Source organism: Piliocolobus tephrosceles, chromosome 17 (assembly GCF_002776525.5).
Source record: "Piliocolobus tephrosceles isolate RC106 chromosome 17, ASM277652v3, whole genome shotgun sequence".
Classification (NCBI taxonomy): Eukaryota; Metazoa; Chordata; class Mammalia; order Primates; family Cercopithecidae; genus Piliocolobus; species Piliocolobus tephrosceles.
Genome location: NC_045450.1, coordinates 20,388,374 through 20,400,559, shown reverse-complemented (window position 1 = coordinate 20,400,559; position 12,186 = coordinate 20,388,374). Strand labels below are relative to the sequence as shown.

The 12,186-nt window shown below is 45.9% G+C and overlaps 1 protein-coding gene across 1 annotated transcript in view; it reads right to left on the bottom strand.

The window, feature by feature from the left end:
* VWA3A (von Willebrand factor A domain containing 3A) overlaps window positions 1-12,186 on the bottom strand; it is a 59,062-nt gene that overhangs the window by 21,622 nt on the left and 25,254 nt on the right. Inside the window, exons 14-19 of the mRNA XM_023225011.2 lie at window positions 11,293-11,373; window positions 10,719-10,813; window positions 8,570-8,689; window positions 3,034-3,108; window positions 2,584-2,728; window positions 972-1,167 (exon numbers count right to left, since the gene is read on the bottom strand). Of these exons, the coding sequence (XP_023080779.2) occupies window positions 972-1,167; window positions 2,584-2,728; window positions 3,034-3,108; window positions 8,570-8,689; window positions 10,719-10,813; window positions 11,293-11,373 (712 nt within the window). The remainder of the gene's footprint in view (window positions 1-971; window positions 1,168-2,583; window positions 2,729-3,033; window positions 3,109-8,569; window positions 8,690-10,718; window positions 10,814-11,292; window positions 11,374-12,186) is intronic.

The following is a 12,186-nucleotide window of genomic DNA, read 5'->3' as shown; positions in this document are numbered from 1 at the left end:
TGGGGTGGGAGGACTGCTTGAGTCCAGGAGGTTGAGGCTGCAGTGAAGTATGATGGCACCACTGCACTCCAGCCTGGGTGACAGAGGGAGACCCTGTCTCTAAAAAAAATGTTGCTTTGTGTACCATGTACTACTCTCTTCCCAACCATGTGCTGTGAACATGCCACCCTTCAAAAAACAATCTAAGGGATGTTTAGGGTGCCTTCTAGCTCTGACATTCTAAAATATATATATTTTTAGTTTTTAATTTTTTTGTAGAGGCAGAGTCTTGCTATGTTGCCCAGGATGGTCTCGGACTGGCCTCAAACAATCCGCTTACCTCAACTTTCCAAAGTGCTGAGATTACAGGTGTGAGCCATCACCTGACCCATAATATACTTTCAGAGTTTTAGTTCTTCTTCTTTTTTTTTTTGAAACAGAGTCTTGCTCTGTCACCCAGGCTGGAGGGTAGTGGCATGATCTCTGCTCACTGCAACCTCTGCTTCCTGGGTTCAAGCAATTCTGTTGTACCTCAGCCTCCTGAGTAGCTGGGACTACAGGTGTATGCCACCACACCCGGCTAATTTTTTGTATTTTTAATAGAGACAGGTTTTCACCATGTTGGCTGGGCTAGTCTCAAAGTCTTGACCTCAAGTGATCGGACCACCTTGGCCTCTCAAAATGCTGGGATTATGGGTATGAGCCACTGTGTCCGGCCTACTTTTTTTAACTTAAAAAAATTGCAGTAAAATATACATAACATCAAACTTCCTAGTTCAATCATTTAAAAGTGTACAATTCAGTGGCATTAAGTGCATTCACATTGTTGTGCAACCATCACTGCTATCTATCTTCAGAGGAACAGTTTTACATTTTAAAATGGGATTTTCACAAGCTGCTTTTCTGGAATATATCTGTGGTCTAAGGGAGCTATGCTGGTGCTGAGGCAACTGTTTGGAATGAGCCAAAGGGATGAGGAAACACTCATGTACCTGTGTCTCCAAACCAGTGGAAGCGGCCACCTGTAGCCCGGGTGACCTCCTTGTAGGCGGCGGCTGTGTCAGTGCGACTGGCATAGCAGGCAGGGGGCGTGGTGTCCATCTTTGGCTCGCCCACGTAGAAGAGACACACATTCAGCTGGAGGTCGCAGCCACTACAGGCCTCGGCCATGTAGGCGCTGAGTGTAGGCTGGTGGGGAAGAGAAGGTAAGAGGGGCCCGCAGCTGGGGGCCTTGAAGATGTGGGGCTCTGGGCAGCCCAGCCTGGCCATGTTTCTCCAGGGCCTTCTCTGTGCCCTGGTCCAGTCCTTGGCACAAGGATGGAAAGAGATGAACCTGGGTTGCAGTTTCTCTCAATATATATTTAAAAAAATTTTTTTTATTATTAGACTTTAAGTTCTGGGGTACATGTGCACAACGTGCAGATTTGTTACATATGTATACACGTGCCATGTTGGTGTGCTGCACCCATCAACTCATCATTTACATTAGGTATATCTCCTAATGCTATCCCTCCCCCTCCCACTACCCTGCAACAGGCCCCGGTGTGTGATGTTCCCCTTCCTGTGTCCAAGTGATCTCATTGTTCAATTCCCGTCTCTCAATATTTTAACACAGTGTGGTCGGGAGCTGGACCTGAGAGCCTCCTGACACCAGGCGTGGTCTAGACCAGTAGCATCCGCATCCCCTGGAAGCCTGCTAGAAATGCAGACTCCCAGGCCCCATCCCAGACCTACTGAACCAGGATCTGCACTATGTATGTATGTATGTATGTATGTATGTATGTACGTATATATTTTAAAGAGACAAGGTCTTGCTCTGTTGCCCAGGCTGGAGTGCAGGGGCATGATCATAGCTTGCTGTAGCTTTGACCTCCTGGGCTTAAGCAATCCTTCTGCCTCAGCCTCCTAAGTAGCTGTGACTACAGGCACACGTCACCACACTTTTTTTTTTTTGAGACGGAGTTTCACTCTTGTCGCCCAGGTTGGAGTGCAATGGCGTGATCTTGGCTCACCGCAACCTCCCGCTCCAGGGTTCAAGTGATTCTCCTGCCTCAGCCTCCTGAGTAGGTGGGATTACAGGCATGCGCCACCACGCCTGGCTAATTTTGTATTTTTAATAGAGATGGGGTTTCTCCATGTTGGTCAAGGTGACCTCAAACTCCCAACTTCAGATGATCTACCTGCCTCAGCCTCCCAAAGTGCTGGGATTACAGGCATGAGCCACCACGCCTGGCTACATCTGGTTAATTTTTAAAATTTTATTTTTGTAGAGATGGGGTCTTGCTATGTTGTCCAGGCTGGTCTCAAGCACCTGAGCTCAAGCGATTCTCCCACCCCAGCCTCCTGAGTAGCTGGGACTATGGGCATGTGCCACCATGGCAGGTTATTTTTAAAATTTTTGTAGAAATGTGGTCTCCCTATGTTGCCCAATCTAGTCTCCAGGGCCTGCATTTTAACAGCATCCTTAGGTGCCTGTCTACACATTAAAGTTTGAGAAGCACTGCTTTAGAAATCATGCTGCAGAAACCTTGGCAAGGTATCCACTTGGGGGAAGATGGATGAGGTAGCAAAGGATAATGGACATCCAGGACATGGCCTACCCACCATGTCCTGGTCAGGGATGCCCCCAGTGAAGAGGTAGATTCCCTGCGACTGGTGTTTGTCTTTGTCCTTGAAGTCCACTTCCACAGCCTTCCGCAGGGCGCTGAGAACGTTCCTGCTGCCCCAACACCGCAGGTTCAGGGCCCACCTGGGGAGGCAGAGATGGCCATGCTGAGGGTCATTGGCCCATGCCTAGGGTATACCTTTTGGGAGTAGTTGAGAGCCTTTGCCATCTCAGACATGATGGAGTTGATGTCATCACTCTCACAAAGTGAAGACAGCCAGGTGGGGAGAGCAGCAGACAGAAGGAAGCTGTTTTCTGATTTCTGCCCATGGTTGTTTGGGGTTGGGGACTCTAGAGAGCTACTTCCTGGTGGAGAGGGGGACAGAGAAAACAATGCCTGCAAGCCTTCCCTCAGACACAGCCCCACGAAGTCTCTGCCCATCACCTACCGCCAGGCACTTTGTAAATTGTCGTGGCTCATGGGAACCATCTCAGGCCTCCAGCTTTCACTTGTGCTTCCAAACCTTTAAGAAGCAAAGAGAGTTCATTCTTAGGCTGGGGGAGGTCCACTTGGCAGCCCAGCTCTTCGGGCTTTGCAGCGTTTTAGTGGGGACAAAATTCTGATGAGATCCCCTAAAATGTGAGGATGTCACTGGCCTGGGCCAGCCTTGAGATTTCCTTGCGGGTCATATGTCCCAATCATACTTCAGCCAAGACATGGCGTGAGCCAGCTTTGGTCAGCTTTCTTTCTGAAGCGTTGAGCTACAGCGTGTGGCCCTGTTTAACCTCCCCTAGCATGGCTCCACATTTCCCTTCCCTATCCATACTTTAGTTTTTTTTTTTTTTTGGAGATGGAGTCTCGCTCTGTTGCCCAGGCTGGAGTGCAGTGGTGGGATCTCGGCTCACTGCAAGCTCCGCCTCCTGGGTTCACGCCATTCTCCTGCCTCAGCCTCCCAAGTAGCTGGGATTACAGGTGCCTGCCACCACGCCTGGCTAATTTTTTTTGTATTATCAGTAGAGATGGGGTTTCACCATGTTAACCGGGATGATCTCGATCTCCTGACCTTGTGATCTGCCCATCTCAGTCTCCCAAAGTGCTGTTTTTTTTTTTTTTTTTTTTTTTTTTAATACACATCTTTTTTAATCAAAAGGTTTTGGAAAGAAAAAAAAAAATATACATCTAGCCTGGGCAGTATAGCAAGACCTCATTTCTAGAAAATTAGCTGGGTATAGTGGCACATGTCTGTCGACCTAGCTACTTAGGAGGTTGAAGTGGGAGGATCACTTGAGTCCAGGAGGCTGAGGCTGTAGTGAGCTATGATTGTGCCACTGCACTCCAGCCTGGGCAACGGAGCAAGACCCTGTCTCAAAAAACAAACAAATAAACCCCCCAATCCAGAAAACCCACATTGTCTCATTTGTCCTGTAAGACAGAATTTAAGATCCTTGAGAAGAGGATTTATACTCTTTATGAATGAAAAGTTGTCCCCTCTCTAGTTTGAGATTAATTCCTCCACCTGGCCTTTGACATCATCACCCATCTCTTCTGAAACTTTGCCCCACAGTTCCGCCCTCACATCCACACATTCCCAACTTCTCTCCACTTCCCTCTGCCCCCAGCACCTCTCTACCTGTTTCAGACTCTCTATACTTGATAAGAACATCCTCCTTCCACTGGGAAGCTACTCTATAAGCAACTTCACTCTTTCCTCTTTCCCCTTGTGGACAAGCTCCCTGGAAACATGATATACCACCACTTCCTCACCTCCTCAACCCACTGCAGTCAAACTTCCACCCTGGGGGCATTCTCTGGTAGAGATGAACAATGCCCTCCATTCCCCCACCAGTGGAAATATATCCCTATTATCGCTGGATAATAAATCTGGGTTCAAGTGATTCTTATGTCTCAGCCACTGGAGTAGCTGGGATTATAGGCCTGTACCACTGAGACCCACTTATTTTTGTATTTTTAGTAGAGATGGGGTTTCACCACGTCGGCCAGGCTGGTCTCGAACTCCTGGCCTCAAGTGATCCACCTGCCTTGACCTCTCAAAGTGCTGGGATTACAGGAGTGAGCCACTGCGCCCGACCTTCATGTACTCCTTTATAGCAGTGCAGGAACGGACTAACATAGTGTCCCAACACCTTTCTCTCTTGTTTTCCTCCCACCTCTCTGGGTTCTCCTTTCCTGTGTTCCTTTGGTGGTTCCCTTCTTCTGCCCATCCTTCAAATGCTGGTGTTTCCCAAGTGCTGCCTTTGATTGTCTTCTCTCTCCCCTTCGCATCTCCACAGGTGCGATCCCTGCACCACCATTTATTTCATTCATATAATCAAAATGCTGATGGCTCAAAACCCCTTATTTCTTGGCTAGGTCTCCTCAGTGGAGCTCCTTCTCTTCCTAATGTTCTCCAAACTCTTGAGTGTCTCAGACTCTGGATGTTTAAAACCATCTTTCCCTTCAGAGATCTGTTCTTCTTGGGCATCATCTTCTCTTCACCATTCTTTCACCCCCTACAGCCAGGGACGACATTCTGTAGATTCTAACTCCCCAAAATCTTTTCCATGCACCTCTTTTTTTTTTGAGACGGAGTCTTGCTCTGTTGCCAGGCTGGACAGCAGTGGCGCGATCTCGGCTCATTGCAAGCTCCACCTCCTGGGTTCATGCCATTCTCCTGCCTCAGTCTCCCGAGAAGCTGGGACTACAGGTGCCCGCCACCACGCCTGGCTAATTTTTTGGATTTTTAGTGGAGACGGGGTTTCACCATGTTAGCCAGGATGGTCTCGATCTCCTGACCTTGTGATCCGCCCACCTTGGCCTCTCAAAGTGCTGGGATTACAGGCGTGAGCCACTGTGCCCAGCTTCCATGCACCTCTTTCTTGATTAACTTTTATTTTGGGCTCAGGGGTACGTGTGCAGGCTTGTTATATAGGTAAACTCCTGTCATGGGGGTTTGTTATATAGATTATTTCATCACCCAGGTATTAAGTGTAGTACCAATCAGTTATTTTTCCTGATCTCTTCCCTCTCACCCCCACCCTCCAATAGGCCCCCGTGTGTGTTTTTCCCCTTTATGTGTCCATGTGTTCTCATCATTTAGCTCCAACTTATAAGTAAGAACATGCTGTATTTGGTTTTCTATTCCTGTGTTAGTTTGCTAAAGATTATGGCCTCCAGCTCCATACATATTCCTGCAAAGATCATGATCTCACTCTTTTATGGTTGCATAGTATTCCGTGGCATATGTGTACCACATTTTCTTTATCCAGTCTACCACTGTTGGGCATTCACATTGATTCCATCTCTTGCTGTTGTTAATAGTGCTGCAATGCACATATATATGCATTTGTCTTTATGATAGAATGATTTATATTCCTTTGGGTATGTACCCAGGGATGGGATTGCTGGTTTGAATGGTAGTTCTGTTTTTAGGTCTTTGAGGAATCATCACACTGCTTTCCACCATGGTTGAACTAATTTACACTCCCAATAAGTGTGTAATTGTTCCTTTTTCTCCGAAACCTCGCCAGCACCTGTTATTTTTTGACTTTAATAATGGCCATTCTTACTGGCCACACACTCTTTCTTCCATTCACAGTGCCTTGGCTTAAGCCCACTCAACACTAGGGCAGGCAATTGCAAGAGTCAAACTGGTCTCTTCCCTCCGGTATTACATCCCTTCAGTTCCTCCTTCACAGCATTGCTCTAGCATTTGAAGATGCAAACCCGATCATATTCGTACCTTGCTTGCAATCCTCCAGTGCCTTTATATCCTATAGCACAGGAAACTCGTGAGCATGGCCTATATCAGTCCTCCATCACGTGTTATTTCTGTCATGCACATTCTCTCCCTCTCACCCCCATATCCATGCTGAACTACCTGATGGTCCCTAAAGCTCTAACATACCTCACGCCCCTGCTCATGTTGTTGCCTCTACCTGGAACACCATTTCTCCCTATCCCATCATTCTCAGGTGCTAGGCAAATACCTACTCATTCATCAAGACCCAGCGGAAGGGGCACTTGCTCCATGAAGGTGTCCTGAGCCTACTCCTCACAGGTGGAATGAACTGATCCTGCCACTGATACCTTGCAGTCCCATACCTAGCTATCTACTCATTTCTATAGAAAACACTTAATAGCACTTCTTAACATCCCTGTCTCCCACTGTTAGGCTGTGAGTTCCTCGAGGATGGGTTTTGTGTGTCTTCATGTCCATCTCCCCAGTGCCTGGCACAGGGACTGATTCATGGCAGATTGTCAGTGAAACATTGCTGAATGAATGAATGGGTAGATAAATAAATAAAATTCCTTATCTATAATGTTACCATAAATATTTTTCTGTAGAGTTTATTAGGGAATGATTGGGCTCTGGTACAGAATAATATCTAATACTAACTCTTGACTTAATAGGTTTAGAAAATGCCCTATTTGGTTTGAGGTTGTATAAAAATCTACTCTTTAAGTGGGTTCCTTTTCTCTCTGTCTTCCCTTGTTAGTTAAAATAGTATGCAATTAAAAAAATTATATGTATAGTTTTTATGGCTGGGCTCAGTGGCTCAAGCCTGTAATCCCAGCACTTTGGGAGGCTGAGGCAGGAGGATCACTTGAGGTTAGGAGTTCGAGATCAGCCTGGCCAACATGGTGAAACCCTGTCTCTACTAGAAATACAAAGATTAGGCCAGGCGCGGTGGCTCAAGCCTGTAATCCCAGCACTTTGGGAGGTCGAGACGGGCGGATCACGAGGTCAGGAGATGGAGACCATCCTGGCTAACCCGGTGAAACCCTGTCTCTACTAAAAAAAAATACAAAAAACTAGCCGGGCGAGGTGGCGGGCGCCTGTAGTCCCAGCTACTCAGGAGGCTGAGGCAGGAGAATGGCGTAAACTCGGAAGGCGGAGCTTGCAGTGAGCTGAGAACTGGCCACTGCACTCCAGCCTGGGCAACAGAGTGAGACTCCATCTCAAAAAAAAAAAAAGAAATACAAAGATTAGCCAGGTGTGGTGGTGTGTGCCTGTAGACCCAGCTACTCGGGAGGCTGAGGCAGAAGAATTGCTTGAACCTGGGAGGAGGAGGCTGCAGTGAACTGAGATCAAGCCACTGCACTCCAGTCTGGGCAACAGAGTGAGACTCCATCTCAAAACAAAAACAAAAACACAAACAAAAACAAACTATATATATAGTTTTTAAATTAAAAATGCTAGATATGTACTATAATTACATATAATATATAATTTTAAAACTATATTAACATTTTAAAACTATATATACTATATATAATTTTAAAATTATATATAAATTTGAAGAAAGTTCAAATCTTCAAAACCTCTCATCTTCATTGTATTTAATTCTAAACTATACAGTTTTAAAAATTGCATACGATTTATATATATATACACACACGCATAATTAAATGTATATGTATAATTTTTATTTATTAAAACAGAGATAGGGTCTCACTATGTTGCCCAGGCTGGTCTCAAACTCATGGATGCAAGTGATCCTCTGTCTCGGCCTCCCGAGGAGCTGGGATTATAGGTGTGAGCCACTGCACCCGGCCAAATTTATATATACAATTTAAATTTAAATTTAGAATTGGAATCCCAAATGTTTGAAAAGGTGGGGCTTGCTGGAGTCAGGCTGAGGACTGAGACTAAGGCATGGCTGGAGTCCTTCCTTTCCTCTTCTGCCTGTTTTGTCTTGGAAGCCAAATGGGCCAATGGGCTGAATTACTTTATCCTGGTTGATCAAGCAGTGTGTTTTGGGGTCACTTATCACCTTTGCCCCAGTAGGACAGTCCTGCAACCATTTAATTATTCAATGCCCCAAACAAGATCATCCAAATCAGATAAACTGATGGCTATCCTAGGAGGCTGGGTGACTATGACGTCAATATCTGTCATCCGGCAATGTCCAAAGCCTCAGCATAACGATGGCATCCAAACACACACGACCCACCCTTGCCCCCAGGAGCCAGGAGACACGTACGCGATGAGGTTGAAGTAGTCCTTGTTGGATAACTGCTCCTCCAGCAGCAGCCGCAGGGAGTGCTGGATATGAATAATGTACATGGAATTGGTCGCAGAGATATCGAGCAGTACAACCACCCTAAAAGGAAACACGAGCTTTAAGAGGAGAACCGAATCTCTGAGATAATGTTTATTTTGTTCCATTTTACTATTTAAAGTTTTTTCCAGGGGAATTTTGCACGCCAAATTCATAGCTGGCCAAAATCTTCTCTGTGGTTTGAGGCCAACAGAGGTGGGCTTACAATGGTAGATTAATGGGGTCATGGAACCCCCCTTCTCTCCCAAGAGATGCTGTAATAGAATAAAGCCTCATGGTGGAGGTGGTTTAAGGGGTAGGGGCTTCATATAATGATTTTCATAGATTTATTTTAAGGAATTAGCATTCAATATTTTTATAGATCAGAATATGAATATACATACATACATACATGCATACATACATACATACATACATACATATATTTTTAGATGGTCTCTCTCTGTTGCCCAGGCTGGAGTGCAGTGGTGCGATCATGGCTCACTGAAGCCTCAACCTCCTGGGTTCAAGAGATCTCAGCTTCCCAAGTTGCTGGGACCACAGGCACACATCACCATTCCTAGCTAATTTTTTTTTTTTTTTTTTTTGTGGAGAGCAGGTCTGCCCATGTTGCTCAGGCTGTTTTTGAACTCCTGGCCTCAAGTGATCCTCCTGCCTTGGCCTCTCAAAGTGCTGGAAATACAGGAATGAGTCACTACACCCGCCATAGGCTGAGGTCTTTGTAGAGAAAACAAAAACCAGCTGAGCAAGTAACATGAGGAATTAGGTATATCTGGGCCTCTTGGAAAATATTTTTATCTTTTTGTTTGCTCTCTTTCTGTTTTAAGATCTCTAGCCTCATTCGTTCTTTCTCTCATTTTACAACTTCAAACTTATATTCCTACCTCCTGCCCCATTCTCATTTTGAGACAGCTATGGATAGCAAAAGAAAATCCATGGGATTTACAGTCAGAAGACCTTGGTTCAAGTTCCACTTCATACCAGCTGTGTGGCCTTAGGCAAGTCACAAAACCTCTCTGATCTTTGTTTAAGTAGTTTAACTATAAACTACTTGTAAGACTCATCATAGGGTTGCTTCAAGAACAAAATTACATAATAGATGTATAGTGGCCAGGTGTGGTGGCTCATGCCTGCAATCCCAACATGTTGGGAGGCTGGGGCAGAAGAATCACTTGAGGCCAAGAGTTTGAGACCAGCCTGGGCAACATAGTGAGACCCTGTCTCTAATAATAATAATAATAATAATAGATGTATAGTATTATAAAATATAATAATTTGTAAATGTTAATTCATCAAACAAGGTATGGAATCATAATAATGGCCATAATAGATAACTATTGTTTCTCCCAACTCAGCATCCATTACCTTATCTGGCAACACCATCCCGATTTTCCTTTGGGAAACACCTCTGCCTCTATCAGTCAATTTGAGTTGAGTGAAACTGAGCCCACTGCAAGCTTCAGGGATGGGCATTTGACCCTGGCCAATCAGAACATCACACCTCTGGCTGGGTGGGAGGATCCATTCATCCATGACCCATTTGCTCTGGCCAGGGAGGAGGTGTGATTTTTTTTTTTTTTTTTTTTTTTTTTTTGTAGACACAGGCACTCGCTCTGTTGCCCAGGCTGGAGCACGGTGGCACAATCATAGCCCGCTGCAGCCTTGAACCCCTGGGCTCAAGCGGCCCTCCTGCCCCTGCCTCAGCCTCCCAAGTAGCTGGGACTACAGGTGTACAACACCATGCCCAGCTAATTATTTTACTTTTTTGTAGAGACAGGGTCTCACTATGTTGCCCAGTCTAGTCTCAAACTTTTGAACTCAAGCGATCCTCCTACTTTGGCCTTCCAAAGCGCTGGGATTGCAAAAATGCTCAGTGACACAATGATGACATTATTGACATCAATGATGGTGGTGGTGACTTTTTCCTCCCCTGGGGGTTCTGCTGAGAGATTCCCAATCCCTAATCTAAGTGATGGCTTCTGATGATACCAACAGGGAATTCATGAGTCAGATAAACGTCATGTCACACACCAGACCCACGAAGGATAAGAACCCTGCTTAGGAAAGGTACCTTTTTTCACACACAGTGCCCCAAATTCTTCTGCTGGCCAGGGAGAGCCACTTGATCCGCCTCTCGTACATCCGCATAGCTCTGTTGAGCTGTTTCTGCAGAGGTGTGGGCCACAGTGAGCGGCTGCTGAAAGGCTGAGCAACCAAGGGGCCTGAGGGGAAGTAGGTATACCCAGGTGGGCTTCAGGGAATGCTGTGTCAAGTCCCTGGGAATCCAGGCAGTATAATCATTCCACTAAATCATGGACAAATTCGCCACAAGACCAGGAAGGGAAGAGTCACACGGTGTTTCATTGCATCAAATGGGGGAGGAAGCAGATCTTTCCCCAGAGGATTAGAGGCTTTTTTTCCTTTTTTTTCTTTTTTTTCTTTTTTTTTTTTTTTTTTTGAGGCATTGAGGTCCCTGCTTGGGGAGGAGGTGGCCAAAGCTCCAGGGGGCCTGTAGGTGGAGCACACAGTCCCTCTTTACAAGAGGGAGTTTAGTCAATGGCTTGGTGACTCCATAGCCCAGGGAACCTTCCTCCCATCTCCGCCTCCTGCACCCCATTTTCTGACTGATTGAACCCATCACTGACCTGGTACTCATAGAGGAAGGGTGGGTCCACATGAATGTTCTTCACTGTCCCATCGTGCCATTCAAATTGTATCATTGCCTTCTGTTCTCAGGCACAGGCAGGAGGGTGAGCAGGTGAACAGAAGTACATGTAGTTTAATTTGGGCACTGGTTCTCCAAATCAGGTGCAGGAGAGGGAAGTGGGCTCTGAACACATTTGAGGTTGTATTGAATTCCCTCCCACAACTCCACCACACACACCCCGCAATACCACCACCACCACCAGGTCATTGCCTTGTCTGGAACTGGAAGTAGAGAGCCTCAGAGAGAGTGATCCCCTGAATGGACCATGCCTGACAGCAAGCCTCTCAGGCTGTCTTCCTGAGAGGCTTTTCTGAACATCAGAGTCATGAAGATATGGTTGGAGGGTTTTAGTAAAAGAGAGCACAGTTGGAGACCTTAAAATATACTGGCCATAGCTTCTTAGGTTTGGAAACCTAGACAGGCCTTCACAGATGCTTTGAAAATCCAGTTTGTTCATCTTGTTTTTTCATCCTCCACCAAGCAACATATCCATCTCTCTTCATCCATCTAGTCATTCATCCACGCACTGCTAGACCTACATGTCCCTTACTCCTCTCTCTTCCTTTCAGTCTTCCATCTTTCTGCTGTCTTTCTATTCACCTATTATTCCTTCCTTCCATTTCTCCATCCTTTCACTCCTACATCCTTCCATCCTTAATTTCTACTTTCATTCTTTCATTTGTCCTTTATTCCATTTTGTCACCCACCCTTCCATTTTTCATTTTACCCTTCCACCTGTTCAGATTTCCATCCATTCACCCATCCATGCATCCATCCATCTATGCATCCATCCATCCATCCATCCATCCATCCATCCATCCATCCATCCACT